The 18,713-nt window shown below is 44.5% G+C and overlaps 1 protein-coding gene across 1 annotated transcript in view; it reads right to left on the reverse strand.

Moving 5' to 3' along the window:
- The window catches only part of ITGB5 (integrin subunit beta 5), a 160,921-nt gene that overhangs the window by 89,398 nt on the left and 52,810 nt on the right, over positions 1–18,713 (reverse strand). Inside the window, exons 6-8 of the mRNA XM_034957242.4 lie at positions 5,532–5,693; positions 3,953–4,048; positions 1,847–1,936 (exon numbers count right to left, since the gene is read on the reverse strand). Of these exons, the coding sequence (XP_034813133.1) occupies positions 1,847–1,936; positions 3,953–4,048; positions 5,532–5,693 (348 nt within the window). The remainder of the gene's footprint in view (positions 1–1,846; positions 1,937–3,952; positions 4,049–5,531; positions 5,694–18,713) is intronic.

Below are 18,713 nucleotides of genomic sequence, written 5' to 3' on the forward strand. Positions count from 1 at the left end.
TGGGTGTTGCACTTCAGCAGACCTATTGTGCCCACATAACCAGCTTATGTGTTCCCCCTCTTCCTGAAGTGTAAAGCAAATCACTCACCGTGCAATCTGAAAGGCACTACAGTGTAAAGTTAATTAGGAAACCCTGTCTCACTGCACTCTGGGTTCTGAAGTGCCTATGGGATCTGGTGAGGCTCTAAGGGCCAGAGAACAGAAAAGAGGATGTTAGTATGTGGGCAATGGGGTAGGAGAGAAGGAAGTCTTCAGTTTCTCACAATAGGAAGTTCCAGGAGTATCTGAATCTGTGAGAGCAAGAGGACCCTTGGCTACAACAGGAGATGGGAGCAGTGGGAAGGGGGAAGAAAGGGAGTAAAAACAAGCCAAAAATCCTCACTGCTGCCCACCCGGTTGCCTTCAGGACACTGAGGCTCCAGGGAACTAAGCGCACGGCTGGCTACACCCCAAGCCCCAGGGTTCCCCCTAGCTGGGCAGTACTTTGCAACTCAAAACAGGGCCACATCGGAAGGTGGACAAGGCCAACATTGGGAAAGGCCCAGCTCCAAGTACTCATTTGTAATCAGTCACTGCTGGGAAGGCAAGATGACTTTTCTCACAGATGTGTGATGCCGTACTGATTCGTTAGGTTCCCAGGTTAGCCAGAAAAACCTATTTTACCTAAGTTTAGGATTAATAATGTTACTTAAGGCACTCTTAGTCTGTGTATAACTTAGTTTTAACAGGAAGATGCACTCTGAATGCCAATTTAGAAATTACCTGGCGCCTTGAGCAGGTGGGTAGGCAATGGATGCCATAACCATCTTGGGACCCACAAGAGAAGGGATAGCAGAGGGTCCACACTTCCCAACACAAGAGCTCTGCCTGCCATTTGCCTGACAGAAGGTAGGTCTGAGTCAAGTACTTTTGGGGTGTTATGAATCAAGGGAAAGGAGGGTAGGAAAGAGAAAGGCTTGGGAGGTGAGTCTGTGAATGCGTGGCTTGGAATGTGAAACTGATTCCTAAACCACATCTATAAGAACTTACACTTATTATATTAGGGCCAATTTCACATGATATGTTACAATAGCACAGAATTTAATAGCCCCATTCACAAACCCTCTGAAAGGACTTCATTACAATCACATCTTAAGTAGGTAGGCAAAAACATTGATTCTTTGGCCAGGCATGATGGCTCATGCCTGTAAAGCCAGCACTTTGGGAAGCTGAGGTGGGAGGACTGCTTCCAGGGGTTCAAGATCAGACCAACCAGGGCAACATAGTGAGACCTCATCTCTCTATATATATTTTTAAATTAAAAACAAAAATAAAAAAATGGGTTGTTGATTCTCCCATGTTAGTCTGCAGCTCTACCCTGAGCTCCATGAGCCTGAGGGATTCCCGCCCTGCCACTGTGAGGTGAGCTCAGTGTGCGAACTTTTCACTTCTTGCAGTGTGGTCCTGTGGCTGGTGGATGCTCTGCTCCCTCAGGCAGAGAATACGGTGGCAGCGTTAGCCTGGGCACTGGGTAGGTGGAGAATACCACTGCCTGCCTATGCGAGGTGTCAGAACCTAAGCACTTCCCAGGCCACCAGCCTGAGTCTGAGCCACTCCTTGGCTCACTGAGATCTGCAGATGAGAGTCAAGATGGCAGAGGTGAGAGGGAGACTCATCAAGCAAGGATGGGTTTCTCCACCCTGATCCTGAGTGAAGCAGGAAGAAGATACCAAACTCAAGGGGATGGGGGAGCAGAGCCAAGAAGAGCAGCACGGAGAACTGCCCACCTGAGCCCGCGGCAGCTGCAGGGCCTCAGTGGGAGGGGGTGGAAGGGAGGTGGCAGTGGGGGAAGAAACTGATAACTTACATTGTATGCATTAATAATCAGTTGAATAATATTTTTGGAGTCTCCATCTAAAATCTCCACCGTTGTTCCAGGTATCAGGGCTGTAAAATTCTTGGGGAAAAAAGTAAAGAAAAGAAATAAGTTCATTTTGCCCTGCCAACCATCAGAGTGAGCATTGCTATACTGGGCTAGAACAGTAAAGGCTCCTAGAACCATATCCTGCCACCTTCTCCCACCATGAACTAAAGATCCCACAGGGAAAAGCAAGAAGAAATGGCACAGAGGAAGAGTTGTTGCAGTAGGCCGTGGAACATCCAGCCCTATAGATCCATAGGAAAGGGGCTCACAAGATCTTTCTCTCAAAGATAATGTCTTGAGACCCCGCCCCTCCCATGGTAACAGACAGCTCTCTAAAAGCCCATCTTCTAAGGTCGACAGCTCCTGACAGTTTCTTGCCATTTCTCTCCCGGTCTCTGAGGTATTCACAGGTTCAGCTTTCAGGATCTGCTCAATCTGTTCAGAAGGCGTGAAAAGGGCAACTTTTCCAAGGGTCTCAAGTATAGACCCTTTCTTTAATAGGAAGCTGAGAGAACGAATGGCGCCCTCCCACGGACCTCTGAGGTCCTGTGGCAAAGGGGCAGCCTTGAAGTACCCACCTTTCCTCTTTCATCTGTACTAACTCCTGAGTCTTCCACTTCTAACAGTGACAGAGACATCTCCCACCCTCTGCCTGCCTTGGGACTGGATGGGCTTCCTCCCCCAAGCAAGGTGTATTTAGCTCTGAGGAAGGATGCTTAAGCCAGTATGGACTTCTTCCCTCTGGAAATATCTGGAAACCCAATAGAGTCTGTGCAATTGAGCCCTCTAAAAACATAAAACGTTATTTGTAAGTGCATAGGCTTTTTTTTTTTTTTTTTTTTGCGACAGAATCTCGCTCTGTCCCCCAGGCTGGAGTGCAATTGTGCAATCTTGGTTCACGGCAACCTCTGCCCCCTGGGTTCAAGAGATTCTCCTGCCTCAGCCTCCCCGGTAGCTGGGACTGTAGGCACACACCACCATGCCCTGAATAGGCTTTATCCTGCTATCTTCCACTAAACAAAAAAAGAAAAACAATCCTTTTCCCTTGTTTCATCTTCTAACATTGATTTGAACTAAAGGAGGATAAAGAACTCAAGAAAATATAAGTGGCATTTTATCAGTGATAATCTCAGGCAGGAGCAATAGAAAAACACAATCAGACAAAGGTTCTTTTGTGGACATTCAAGAGCAAGAAGGAGAGGGAACTATGGCCAGCTGTTCTGGGGGTGGAGGGTGGAGAGGGATTCCAGATTAAGTTCTCATTGCTTCATCACGTAAAAGAATCTCAGAGACGAGTTTACATTTAGCTTACATGAGCACACCGAGGAGATCTGTAATTCAAACTTGGCTCATCTGTGATTGTGAGAAGGAGCACGTTCATGTGGGGAGTTTTTGAAGATGGTCCAGGGTGACCCAGGAACAGTTTATTTAGACGGAACAGATCCATACCCAGACTGCTCTATTCACTCAGGACACTTATTGGTTTCTTTGGGAATTCCTGCCCCAGACTAAATGCGGCAGTCCAGGGTGACCCAGGAACAGTTTCTTTAAATGGAACAGATCCATATGCAGACTGCTGTATTCACTCGGGACATTTATTGGTTTCTTTGGGAATTTCTGCGCCAGACTAGCCCACTGGTCTCCTATAGTCTGCAGGCTCAGGCATAAAGCTCTGGAATACAGAGATTAGTGACGTAGCCTGATGAGATGCCTTACTTTTCTTTGTGTGTATCTTCATTTCATTTTATATTTTCCTTCTCTAGTAGAGTGTGCCTCTCTGTTTCCAATTCATCACCCAAAAAAATGGGAATTCATGCTATTTTCAAGGTTTTTCTCAGAATCAAATTAGATACTATATGTTCAAATTTCTTGTAAGGTATTCACTGTTATGCGAATGCTTAATTGTTTCCTCCTATTATTTTCCATTAGATCAAGACTGGGCTATATTCCACCCCTCCTTTGAATTTCCCCCATATAGGCAGAGTTGTAAACACTCCTCACCACCCACTTCACCCCACAAATCACTAGCCTCCCTCCCTCCCAGCATACCTTGTACAGCATATAATGGTTTTTCGTCACTGCAAAGATGAGGTTGATGTTGTTCTCTGCCAATTTCTCTCCAAGCAAGGCAAGGGATGGATAGTCCTAGGGCCAAGGCAAAAGTCAAGGCTATGACATTCCTAACAGGTGTAGATACCAGCACCTGGCTCCAATGCACAGTCAGCAGCCAGCATTTGCCAGGGAAGCACCTTTTCCTTAGGTGGCCCCTTAGAGTCCCTTAATAACTAAGCCTTCTTGGTAGCTCCTGAACTAAGGAACTGAGTAGAGGAGACCCTCAAGGAAAGGACCCTCTGGCATTCACCAAACTAGATTCACTCCTCTCACCCCAGAGTGGAGAGGTGATGAGTGGAGTTTTTCCATATCTTTCTTGTCTGTGTCTCCATCCTGTCAGCAGGGAGGGGGGACTAGTGGGGATGCCCTAGAGAACAGCCACCACATCCTACCCTCTGTCATCAGTGCCTCTTACCTTTCCTCTCTCCTCTAAGACTTTTCCTCCCTGCCTCCTTGCCCTATTTTCCTTCTCCTATGCCTAAAGCTTAGGTCTGCCAACATCCCCCACAGGTCCTGCTTCATCCTGCTTGTAGCTCAGATGGGCAGAGGAGGGTGCCGAGCTCTGGACTAAAAGTTGGGCCATGGGGCAGGGGTGCAGAAAGAGGAAGAAGAGAGGAAGCTAAGAGGCAGTTTAACAGTGTCCTGAGGGATTTTGAGGACTAATGATGGGTACAGGGGTCCGCATCTGGTGAGGTCCTACAGTTATAGTCCTTTTTTCAGATTCCATTATTCCTAAACAAGATGGAAGGCTTGGGCACTGACCACCTCTTGAAACTGGAGAAAATGTGCTTCTCTAAGGAAGAAAATTGGGAAGAATTCCTCTTTGGCCACCAGAATGTATTTGAGAAATAAAAGGACACAGATTTTGGCAGGAAAATTGCACAGTAAGTATGCAAGATCTTGATCATTGTTGGGTCTGGGTGATGGGCATGTAGGGTTCATTTTACTGGTCTATTATTATATATCTTTGAAATTTTGCACAAATTCTTTTAAATTGCATAGTTGTGGTTATAGACTGTTGGGAGTAGATGGTCCTTGGGACCTCTCATTCCATGCAGAACACTTCTGCCCACCACCACTAACACTGACAGGCAACTCACCACCTCTGGGAGCCCATGTCTAGAAGTCAGGAAGTCCTGCCCCATAACTTCTATACCAGTTGTGACTTCTGCAGGGGCACAGCACCCACCCTCCTTTAAGACACCCTCCCCACTATGAGATCTATCCTGTTTCCCCTGGGCCACCCGTATCCCAACCAAACACTTCCCATTTAGACGCACATTGACAGAAAGATGAACCAGCTACAGAAATCCCTGAGAAATGTTGTAAGCCAATTAGGAGTTCCGGAAACCCAGTTGGAGAAGATTGAATAATGAAACCCAACCCCAAGAATGGATCAGAAAGCCAGTGAATACTGAGAGCCAGAGGAAGGTTTCAAGGCTGGGCAAGTACTAAGACCACAGGCAGGGTCACAAGAGAGGCGACAGGGAGGGGGGATCTGGTCCCCGGCACTCACCATCTGGTTGGATGCAGTGTACTCGTTGGCCTCGTTCAGGTGGCACTGGCCATCGTGTGGCTGCACCAGGCCTCCCAATTTTCCATCCAATGCGATGTGGGGCACATCATCCGTTGTGAACACCAGCAAATGCAGTGCATCCTTTCGCCAGCCAATCTTCTCCTGAAGGACAGAAGGTGGATGGGTACACCAGTCTTTCTGCCCAGTCCTGCCCTGGTCATGCAGGGCACTGGCCCCTCTCCAGGAGTCACGGCCTGAATCAGAGGCATTCCCCTTGCCATGTGTACCTGGGGCACACTCACAAAACCACTGGGGAGGGATTCCACAGAGGCTCCGAAGAGACGCAGCATGGACTGGGGAAGCCCAGATGCACACAGACAAATGTCCAAGTCTTTGCCCACTTTGGCCCATGCACCTGAAACCCCCTCCCTCCAGCCCATCATACTCTTCTCTGCTCCTTTCACTGATGACCCCTGAGAGCTGCTCCTCCTGGATGCTTCCCCTTTTGGCCTCAGCTATTCTTCCTTCCCCAGAACGACTTTTAACCTTTCCCCCAACAACATCCCCTGGTTGGCTGGGCTAGTCTAAGATGATGGTTAAGATTGTTAAGTCCCCCCATTAGACCTGAGTCAATCAGAACAGGGCACTCAAATGACCAATAGATGGGTTTGTCTTTTGAGGGTTTGTAAAACCTGCCGTCTATTCTGGTAGATATAAACCATTCCAATTGTTATTTGAGCCACATTGGTGTTTAAAGTCAATCAGATCCCTTTTCTCCCTTTACTGCTCCACTATCTGAAATTTATCGAGACTTCAGACGGAGGCACAGCTGAATACAGTCTGTATTGGAAAGGAAGGACTCTACATTTTTCATACTCTGCCACTGTGGTGCCAACTCTACACAAAAACACTCCCAGTCATCATTTTTAGGAGCAGCTAGACCTTGATACAGAGCAAGAAACACTGGGATATGGTCGCCTTCATAGTAATGGTGAACAGGCATCCCAAAATGCATCGGTAGCAGCATGAATAAATGAAGGATTTAAACACTGCTGAGAGTCTTCTATACCTGCACACTTGCTACTGAAATAGGAGACTGGATTCACAGACCTTACAGGTTAAAAGCTATTGCTCTCTTACGACAGATGAAGAGTAGAGGGTATCATCCTCTCTTACTTATCATCATAACGGTGGATAAAACAGCCAAAAGAGCTATGATATTTTCTCACTTGCTCCAGAGGCGGCATGGAAATAAAAAATAAATAAATCACAAAAGAGCCCGCCAACATGAGGAGGAAAAGAAGTTTGAAAAGAAGCCAGTGAGGACTGACAGCCAGGAGACCTACAGTGAACAAAGGGATTAGCCTTTTGGAGAATCAGTTTCCTAGACACTCAATATTCATCCAGCATTCAATCACTGATCTCTTACTGCATGCCAGGCCCCACAGAAGGCACTGGGTCAACAGAAAAGCTAGTTCCAGACCTCAAAGAGCTTATAGTCAAATGGAAACAGCAACTTCAATACACCATGACAGGAGTGTTAATGAAGGAAAGTCCAATGCTAATGGAAGCCAGGGAGAGGAGGAGGAGGGAGAGGCTTCCCAGCACAGACGAAACTTAAACTGAGCTGGGAAAAATGAGGACACTTCAAGGAAGCTGAAAGAGGGTGGGATGGCTCACACCTAGAATCCCAACACTTTGGGAGGCTGAGGTGAGAGGACGGCATGAGGCCAGGAGTTCAAGACCAGCCTAGGCAACATAGGGAGACCCCATCTCTACAAAAAATATTAAAAAATTAGCCAGCCATGGAGATGTGCACCTGTCATCCCAACTATTCAGGTGGCTAAGGCAGGAGGATCACTTGAGCCCAGGAGTTTGAGACTGCAGTGAGCTATGATCATGCCACTGTGCTCCAGCCTGGGCAACAGAGCAAGATCCTGTCTGTAAAAAAATAAATAAATAAAAATAAAAACAAATAATTTAAAAAAAAATTAAAGGAAGCTGAAAGAAGGAATAAGAAGGGAGAAGGCAGAAGAGGAAGTGGGCATTCTAGGCGCTAACAGAAGCTCAGAAGGGAAAGGAGCACAGTGAGGAGGAGGCCAGACACATTTTAGGAACCTGGAGTGAGAAGCCTAGAAGGTCCCTTACTGCAATGAAATGCTAAGCCATAACAAAACTACTTATGGGTAGGAGTTGGAATAGTGGTTCTCCTTGCTGTCAGGATTGGAAGGGGTCACAAAGAGGCTTTCAAGGTGCTGCTGATGTTCTGTTTCTTGACCTTATGAGCATTTATCGAGATGTATAGTATATATATAAACTATATATAAATATATATAAACTATATATATAACTATAGTTTTTGGTGTGTATATTTTGATAAAGAGTTAACACCTATTAAATAAATAAGTCAATGCATTATAAGCCATGGATTGTGGAAAAGAGGGAGCCAGATGCTTGGGAAATAAAATACAATAGAGAGAAAGTATAAACTAGTAGAGTTTTTTGCAGGAAACATGTGAATCTGTTATCCAAAAGGGCACAGCCATGTGCTCAACACCCTAGCAAGGAAGCAGAAAACCAACTTTTAATTTGACAAATTGTATTAAGAACCTTAAAGAAAATCAGAAACCTAAACAAATGGACAGAGATATCATTTCAGGATTGGAAGAGCCAATGGTGTTGAGACGCCATCTCTCTGCAAATTGGTTTATAGATTTGACACAATCACAATCAAAAGCCTAGAAGGCCTTTTTGAGAAAATGACAAGCTGATTATAATATTTATATGAAATTGTAAGCAATGGAAACTAGCAAAACAATTTTGAAAAAGAACAAAGTTGGGGGACTTCTTATCTTAGGTCAAGACTTATTACAAAGCTACAGTAATCAAGGCTATGGTCATGACAAAATATATGCAATGACATAATGCACAGATCAGTGGAATGGGATAGATAGAGCAAAAATAGATCCACACATATCTAGTCAATTCAGCAGCAAATACTGGAACTGGATATTCATATGCAAAAAAATGAAGTTCAATCCATATGTCTCATCACACACAAAAATTAACTCAAAGTGGATCACTGACCTAAACGTAGACCTAAAGCTATAAAACTTCTGTTTTTCAAAACCTTCTTTGAAAAATACTGTTGAGAAAATGAAATGACAAGGCACAGACTGGGAGAAAATATTTGAAAAAAATAAAATCTGATAAAGGATTTGTTTACAGAATATATAAAGAACTGTCATTAGTGACTAAGAAAAAACCCAAACAACTGAATTTAAAATGTGGTCAAAAGATTTGCACAGACAATTCACCAAAGAAGAGATATGGGTGGAAACAAGCACACGAAAGGGTTCTCAACATCATTAGTCATTAAGGAAATGCAAATTTGAACCACAGCGAAATAGCCATTAGATCCGTATTTGAATAGCAAACCAACAAACAAACTCTGACAGTATCAAGTGCTGATAAAAATGTGGAACGAGGCCAGGTGCGGTGGCTCATGCCTGTAATCCCAGCACTTTGGGAGGCCGAGGTGGGTGGATCACGAGGTCAGGAGATCAAGACCATCCTGGCTAACACGGTGAAACCCCGTCACTACTAAAACACAAAAAATTAGCTGGGCGTGGTGGTGGGTGCCTGTAGTCCCAGCTACTCGGGAGGCTAAGGCAGGAGAATGGCGTGAACCTGGGAGGCGCAGCTTGCAGTGAGCCGAGATCATGCCACTGCACTCCAGCCTGGGCAACAGAGCGAGACTCCGTCTCAAAAAAAAAAAAAAAAGTGGAAAGATTAGAACTCTCATAATTGCCTAAGAGAATACAAAATGTTTCACCAACTTTGGAAAACAGTTTGACAGATTCTTACAAAGTTACATATACACTTACTATCAATCCAGCAATTCCACTCTTTGGTATTTACCCAAGAGAAATTAAACTTTATGCTCAAATAAAAACCTATATGTAAATATTTATAAAAATGTTATTCGCAATCATCATAAACTAGAAACAACCCAAATGTCCATCAGTAGTCAACAGACACATCATAATACATCCATACAATTAAATACTACACTGCAATAAAAAGGAACAAACTACTGATAACACACCACAACATGGATGAATCTCAAAGCATTACGTTAAGGGCAAAAAGCCAGACTCAAAAGGCTAATTCCATTCATATGGTATCCAGAAAAAGAAAAAAATACAGGTACAGAAAACAGATCAGTAGTTGCCAAAGTGGCTTAGGATCATGGGAGGAGATGGATGACAAAGGCATGCTGGGAAACTTTCCGGGGTGATGGAAATAACCATATCTCAATTGTGGGGATGGCTATAAGACTTTATACCTAAAAAGGGTCAATTTTACTCTGTGTAAATTATCCTTGACTCAGTGATTCTACTTCAGGGGAATCTATCCACAAGAAGTATTCTGAAATATATGCAACAGTATTTTTATTAATAGTGAGAAAAAGGGAAAGGCATGAATATCCTACTGTGCTGGAAAAGGTAAATAAACTCAGTTATCTCCTCTACAGCCATCAGAAATTATTCATAGAAAGTATAAAATTATATGTAAATATCTACAATATAAGATGAAAACAAAGAATTCAGCACTATAGTTATAGTGTGATTACAAACTACTTAAGAAACAAGCATAACTCTCCATTAAGAGAACAAAATACCCCATAATGTGGTTGTGGTTGGGACTGGGGTTAAGGTTATAGACAATTTTTTGTTTTCCCATTATTTTCCAAGTTGTCTTTAATAGGCGGGCACAACTTCTGCAAAACTGGGCTCTGAATGTGGCTCTGTCATTTAACTTCTTCAGTCTCCAGTTCCTCCACGCCAGCTTCTTGAGGGTCTTGTGGGGACACAAAGTGGGGTGGCAGTAAGAAGACAGAACAATGTGGAATTTGGGTGCCTTCTGATAAGCATGTGAATTTTCTTGCTGCCCCTACTTACCTGTGCAGTTTCAGCCAACTATTCAACACCTCAAAAGCTTTTTTCTTATCAGTAGAACAGGAATAATAATATAAAACATGTATTGTGCACTTCCATTATTCCACTTAATCTTCACTGCAACCTTTGTGACATAGGTAATATATTGCGATCTCATAGGTAAGGAAACTGGTGTTCAGAGAGATGAAGTGACCAGCCCATCAACTAGCAAGGGCCAGAGAAGCCAGATTCAGATGACCAAACTCTTGCCCACATTCGTATACAGAGAAGAACTGTGCATGTAATAAATGGGATAATTCATAAACGTGCCTGGTTCATGATGGGCTCTCAACTTGTGGCTGCTGGATCCAAAATAAATGTTTGTTGAATGGAAGGTTGCATCTAAAATGGAAATAGCTCCACAAGTGAAGGATGGCTCAGCATAAGAATAATAATTCTGTTTTCTGTGAAGTGGGCTCTTGTTATGTAAATGGTGTTAACAAACTTGGCCCAGAGGTTGGGCTGCTGCGAATGAGTCAGGACATGCTCGTTCATCACCCAGGCTTTCAGGCTTGGAGGCTTTACAAGTGGTGACTCCACAGAGTATTTACATTAAAAATAATTTCCCTTATTGTTGGGTTGGCTGGCAGAGCTAGCTGTTTTGAAGGCTTGAGTTCTGTATTCCACGTTTGGGGAAGGAAGCAAAAGTGGGAAAGTGGATTGAAACACAAAACAACAAAACAAAACAAAAAAAACAATGAACTACAAATGGAATATAGCATGAGGGCCAGAGTACATCAGCTTTGGAACAGATTCTGAGGTCAAATCTTTGCTCTATTCTAACTGTGGGCCCCTCAGTCAGTCACTTCACCTCCTCAGCCTCAGTTCTTCATCTGTAAAATGGAAATAAGCCTGCTTTGCAGAGCTGCTGCTAGGTTTAGACAGGATGTATTAAAAAGTATTATAGTTAACACACAAAAGGGACTATAAAGGGAACTTGCAATTATTATTCCAGGACCAGTAATAATTTTTACATTTCTTCTCTTCTCCTTTTACTAATTGATATGTGAAGCTATATAACTGTTACAGGGAATATAAATTATTGCATGCTAAACAATTTAAAAGCCTTGTATTAATTCAAAACTACAATAAGATCCTACCACATGCCTTTAAAGTATCTAAAATTTAAGACTGACCACATCAAATGTTGATAAAGATATGTAGAGACCGGAACCCTCACACCCTGCTGGTAGGAATGTAAAATGATAAATGTTCTTTGTGTCAGGCCTCTGAGCCCAAGCTAAGCCATCGTATCCCCTGTGTCCTGCACGTATACATCCAGATGGCCCGCAGCAAGTGAAGAATCACAAAAGAAGTGAAAATGGCCTGTTCCCGCCTGAACTGATGACATTCCACCACAAAAGTGAAAATGGCCGGTCCCTGCCTTAACTGATGACATTACCTTGTGAAATTCCTTCTCCTCGCTCATCCTGGCTCAAAAGCTCCCCCACTGAGCACCTTGTGACCCCCACCCCTGCCAGCCAGAGAACAACCCCCTTTGACTGTAATTTTCCACTACCTACCCACCAGCCCCGCCAGCTCCCTTCGCTGACTCTCTTTTCAGACTCAGCCTGCCTGCACCCAGGTGATTAAAAAGCTTTATTGTTCGCGCAAAGCCTGTTTGGTGGTCTCTTCACAGGGACGTGCGTGAAACTTTGGAAAACAGTTTGGCAGTTTCTTAAAAAGTTAAAGACCTACCATATGACCCAACCATCCCACTCCTGGGTACTGACCCAAGGGAAATGAAAGCATACGTCCATACAAAGACATGAACATGAACATTTACAGCAGCTCTCTCATAACAGGCAAAAACTAACGTCCATCAACAGATGAATGGATACATAAACTGTTGCATATCTATGCGATGGAATACTACTCAGCAACAAAAGGAATGAATGGATACACTAACGGCGTGAATGAATCTCAAAATAACTGCTAAGGGAAATAAGGCAGGCAAAAAAAGAGTGTATACTAGGCATATGAAATTTGAGTAAATGCAGTCTAGTGTGTAGTGACAGAAAGCAAATTCATTGCCTGGGGTAAGGGAGGCAGGAGGGAGAGGAGGAAGAAATGATGATAAAGGGGCACAAATACACTTTTAGGGGTGAAGGATATGTTTGTTACCTTGATTGCAGAGTTGCTTTCATGAGTGTACATAAATGTCAAAATTTGTTAAACTGTACACTTTCAATATGTGTAGCTCATTGTACATCAATTATACTTCGATGCTCAGGCTGGTCTTGAACTCCTAGGCTCAAGCCATCGCAGTGCTGGCCTCCCAAAGTGCTGGGATTACAGGCATGCGCCACCACACTGGGCCCAAATACTTTTTTATTTAATAGCAGTATTCACACAGAATTTAGGTGCATGGGCTCAGGTATCTGGCTAATCTGATTTCGGTCCCATGTCTCCCTTATCTTGTTTTTGTGATCTTAGACAACTTACTTAATCTTTCCCTATCTCAGCTTCCTTGTCTATAAGAGGGAGGTAATAATAGTATTGATAAAATAGGGTTGTTGAGAGAATTAAAGAAGATGATACACATTGAGCACCCCACTCAGTATCTGGTATGGGATCAATAGTAATTAATAGTTATCATCATAGTATTTCTATGGAGTTGAAAAACTGTCACTTATATCTGTAATTCAGAAAAACATCATCTTATCTTTAGATTATATTAATAGAATTATGGGTGATGCTTATTTCCTTTCTGCTTATCTACATTTTCTAATTTTTTATGTTGAATATATTCTCTTTTTATAAATAGTTTTTAAAAGAAGGAGAAGACCTATTTATTTAGCTGAACTTTTCTCTATGTCTTTAAGTAAAGCCAAAATGTAAACAAAACCAATTTCGCTAAACATGACAGAGGTCAGCCTCAGATGAAAGCGTTAGGAGCGCGTGGGGCGGAAACGCACTGGACGCAGATGCATGAAGCCAGGCATCCGGTCAGGGCTGCGAGTCCTGTCACTTTTCTTTGTTCACTGTCAAATTCACCACGAGGTCTATTTCCAACTCCTGCTTCCACACTCATGCGAGGGAACGACCTCACTTGTTTCGTCACCCACAGAGATAGGTAAAAGGACTTCTCCCTTCACCTATTCCCAGGATCTCACAGTTCTGGTCCTAGGCCCTAGGATGCCTCTCAGCCAGCGCTCTCCTCTCCGTCTGAACAAACTGGCATGTCCTCCCAGCCTCGCTCTGATCTCACCATCCCAAGGGAAGAAGTGCTCCTCCCTCCTTGAGGAAACACAGCCCTGCAAACCCCACCCTCTTTGGAGAATTTATTCCATCGTCACTGTCTCCTCTGGTCCCTTCCATGTGCCTACAGATATGTTCATGGCCCACTAATAACAAGCCTTCTCTTCACCCTGTGACGCCACCAAACTCTCATCACTCGCCTCTCTCTTTTAAGACTAGCAGACCTATTTCCTCCTCTCAGTTCCTTAAAATCTGACCTCACTCTCAGTCATCCATGAAAAGGGGAAGCAGGAATGAGATAGAAGACCAGCCCTTCCCAGTCACTGAGAAAATTAACAAAAATGGACTCCTCCCAGGAGTGAAGACAGACTCGCTGGCTTGTTCACTTCCAACATCTGGCCCCAGAGAACAGGGACTGGCAAAGAGAGAAACAAATGGTTAGGGAGTAAAGGACCTGGTTTCACTAGTTTGAGGACACAAGCTTCCAGCCTGTGGAGCAATTTGGCTTCCTAAGGCTGAAAGGAGTCACACTCTGGCTACAGGTCTGACAAAAAAGGAAGCTCATACAGAGAACCAAGAACAGCTTCCATCCTTCTCTGCCCCACCCTCCACAGTTTTTCCCTGGTCTCTGTCCCACCTGACTTTCACCCATATGGTAAGGTGGCTCCATGGGAAGCCAACAGGAGCCAGGAAGAAGTCAGCTCAAAGTCAGCTGCACTTGGCAAATAAAATGAACATGTATATCAGAGTTCATGGTCACTGTGGCCAAATACAGGGGCAGCTTAGAGGGTGCACTGCTGAGAACCAGAGAAGACAGGCTCCAAGGGGCTACAACAGGACAAAAGCACCAATGGATGACTGTGTAGAAAAACAGAGAAAACATGTAGCACCTGAATTCTGGAAGGAACCTCAGAGGTTCTTGTACAGCCTCCCATCCAGTGCAGGGATCTTTCCTCCAGCATCTGCCACCTGGGTATGGGGCCCACACACATACTCACTGCCACACTGCTAAGCAGCTCTCCTTGATAGAAAATTCTTCCTTGGCCGGGCACGGTGGCTCATGCCTGTAATCCTAGCCCTTTGGGAGGCCAAGGCAGATGCATTACCTGAGGTCAGGAGTTTGAGACCGGCCTGGCCAACATGATGAAATCCCATCTCTACTAAAAACACAAAAGTTAGCCAGGCGTGGTGGCCCGTGCCTGTAATCCTAGCTACTCGGGAGGCTGAGGCAAGAGAATTGCTTGAACCCAGGAGGCAGAGGTTGCAGTGAGCTGAGATCACACCACTGAACTCCAGCCTGGGTGACAGAGCACAACTCCATCTCAAACAAGCAACAACAACAACAAAAAAAAAAAAAACAAGAAAATTCTTCCTTACATTGGACTCCAACCTGCTTTCCTGTGGCTACCCTAGTACATCCCCTGGAATAGCCAAAAGGGTCTATTCCCTCTTTTATAATGATATCTGAGGTCAGTTACCATGCTACTTCCTATGGTGTCTCTCCTCTGAGGATGTGGTTCCCATGCCCAGCACCACCCACTTATCCCCTCTGCTCTCTCGCTGTCAATGTCTGTCTTAAACACAGCTCCCAGAGGCAGGCCAGGCATGGTTCCCTGGATGTGGTCTGACCTGCACAGAGGAACTAGGCTGAAAAAGTGGCCCGTGGGCTCTGAATTGGACCTGGAGCATGAGGCCTGTGTTTGGCAGCTGAATCTTCCTACTGGCTCATGTTAAGCCTGGGGATCCCCAGGTCCATTTCATAGTAACTTATTTACGCAAATGGACAATGGCAGAGCATGACAAGTGAGACAGGCAGATTCAAGGACGCCCCGTGGGAAGGTGCAGGGGAAGGCCCGGACCACCAATTCTTGGGAATCTGAGGAAAGCCAACGTCCCACTCAGCTGTCGGAAAACACAAGTGGGGCCTGCCTGAACATGGGCTGGCTCACTGAGCTTGGCTTGCTAGTTCAAACACAAGGGAGTTCTGGAATAAAGATGCCATCCCAGAGACTGTAGCTTTAAATTTCTAGGTTCTCTGATCCCGAGGTCAATCTGCCTAATTAAAATTAACAATTGTCCAAATGAAGAGGCCCTCAAGACTGTTATCAACGCAGCCCAGGGGCCCCAGTTATCACAGAAGAGTCACCAGGCACATGTACTCTCTCTGCTGGAAAAGATCCACCATGTGAAAAGCAGCATCGTGCCTCAGTGCTATCTGAGCAAGCCTGAGGGAGAAGAGCCGATGGGTCTGAGACACCCTCCAAATTAGGAATGAGAAGGCAGATATCAGAGTTTCCATTTTACAGACAGGGAAGCCAGAGGCAAAGATAAGCATTTCACATATCCATCAGCATGCTAACCTTGGGACAGTACCAGTGGCCTCCCTGGAAAATCCTGAGGGCTGATAGAGTCACATGATAACTGTTTCTGATAGAGAGGAAACTCTTAGCTCCAGAAAAGAGTGGCACATGCAACTTTCTTCCCCTGGGACTGTTTCAGTACCATTCTACAGTTGGCAAACTGGGTCATGTGGGTAATTGTGATGGTTCCATAGACTGGGACTGTGCTCTCTTTGGAAGCACACTCTTCCCACTTCTGTGTTCCTGTGTGACTTCAAAAGATGGCAGATACTCTAATGTCAAGGTTAAGCCATACCAGCAGGTAGATAAGGTTTCCAACTCTGGTGCTGCCTTTTGTGGCTGTAAAACTTTGGAGAAGTTATTTCACCTTTCTAGGCTTGTTTCCTCATCAAAGGAGATAGTAAAGCCACCTTCAAAGGAGTATGTGAAAGAAACCCTGTTAAATGCCTGGTACAGAGCCTGGCTCTCAAAAGCACTCAGCCAGTGGTGATCAACAGCATCATTAGCACCAGCACCTCACCAGGAAGCAAGAGACCAGGATGGCCCCTTGAGAGAGAAGAATACTCTAACTGAACCACGGGTCTGAAGGAGCCAGTCCTTCCACAGAGTCTGTTCTCTGGCTGTGCTTTAGATCCTACACATACATCAATCCTACAACTAGAGTGATGCTCATGGAGACAGGCACCACGGCTACTTCAACTCTGCATTCCCCACAGCACCTAACAGGACGTCTTGTACACAGTAAGTACTCAAGACGTTTTCAAATGTAATAACAAAACACTGTCCATTAACCTTTCAGGCAAGCACTGAGGAAGAGGGGACAGGTTTCAAGGCAGGAATGAGGAAGGAAAGGGGACTGACCTGGGCAGCCAGTGGGTAGCTCCCACAGTAGATCTGAGCTTGGGGACAGAGGAGTCTCCACAGCACATAAGGGAAAACAAGGTTAGAGGGTCTCTGTGATTGGTTTCCCGAATCATGTTGACATTCAGGCATATTTCCATCCCTTTAAAACAATATACACATTCTTTTTAGTTTGTTTTTCCTACTTCCATCCACTGTTTGCAATGAAATATCTTTTTTAAAAAAATCTGTTCTGTGGCTAAACTTAATGAGGCCAAAAGTGTAGCATTTCTTTCCTTGGGAAAAAGAAATCCTGGCCTATGACTCAGGATACAGACATTCCTCTTGAGCTCAAATCCCAGCAATGTGCAGGATGACATTTCTAATGTGTACTCTGTGACACAGTCCAATCTGAATTATAGAATATTTTGGAATGAAAAAGGTTGAACCATATGAATTTTCCATTTTTGCAGGAAAAACATCAATAGGCAAATAACAAATATCATCAATAAATATCAATAATTTTATATGGTTCAATCTAATGTTTCCAAACAGGTTGTTTTATTTCCCTTCTAATGGATCTGCAGGCTCAAATCAAATCCCAGAGGATAGAGACTTCTCATCTATCTTTAGTTTTCTCCACCATACCTGCCACTGAGCATTTATTGGACAGCCAATAAATGCTTTCTGAATGGAAAAGTATTACCAAGTAATAGTACTTCTGGTTCTGCTTTAATGAATTTGCATGAAGCACTGTAAATTCCAGGGAGGCAGCCTGGTGGATGGGAGGGTGGAAGTCCCATCCAGGATGGGACAAGCTTGGGGCCAGAAGAACCTGGTATTCCTGAACTTCAGAAGCATAAAGGCACCTGTGAGAATGAAGACTTTGTTCACCAGATGTTTAACAAGGATCTGTTATGTGCCCAGCAATGTCTGGTGCTGGGAATATAGTCATAAGAAAAAAGACATAGTCCCTGCCTTCAGGGAGTTTACTATCTCAAAGGGAGGCAGGCATTCCAGGAATGCTTCAAATAAATAAAAATAAGATGATAACTAGGACAGAAGTGATTAAGGGCTTGCCTGGAGCCAGGGCATCCTGACCTACTCAGGGAAGTCCACCAGGGAGGGCTTCTCTGACAAACAGACAGTGAAGCTGAAATCTGAAACACAAACAGGCACAGGTTAGACATTAAAAGGAAAACAGATTCCGGGGGAGGAAGCAGGAATGGACAAGTGGAGCACAGGGACTTCCGGGGCAGGGAAGCTACTCTGTGTGATATTTAATGGTGGCTACCTGTTGTCATACATTTGTTAAAACCCACAGAACTGTACAAACCAAGAGTGAACCCTAATGTGAACTATGGACTCTGGTTGATAATGATGTGTCAACACTGACTGGGTCACTGATTGTAACAAATATACCACACTGATGTGGAATGCTGATGGTGGGGGAGGTTGTGTGTGCAGTGGTCAGAGGGAAGTTGTGGGAATTCTTTATTTTCTATTCATTTTTGCTATCAACCTAAAACTGCTATAAAAAATAAAATCTACTGAAAGAAAGAAGGAAACAAAGAAAGAAAGAAAGAAGGAAGGAAGGAAGGAAAGAGAGAGAGAAAGAAGGGAAGGATGGGAAGGGAGGGAGGGAGAGGAGGGAAGGAAGGAGGGAGGCGAGGAAGGGGAGGGAGGGGAGGGAGCGGAGGGAGGGAGGAAGGAAGGAAAGAAGGAAGGAAAGAGAGAGAGAGAGAAAGAAGGGAAGGATGGGGAGGGAGGGAGGGAGGGAA

This window comes from Pan paniscus, chromosome 2 (assembly GCF_029289425.2).
Source record: "Pan paniscus chromosome 2, NHGRI_mPanPan1-v2.0_pri, whole genome shotgun sequence".
NCBI classification, from domain to species: domain Eukaryota; kingdom Metazoa; phylum Chordata; class Mammalia; order Primates; family Hominidae; genus Pan; species Pan paniscus.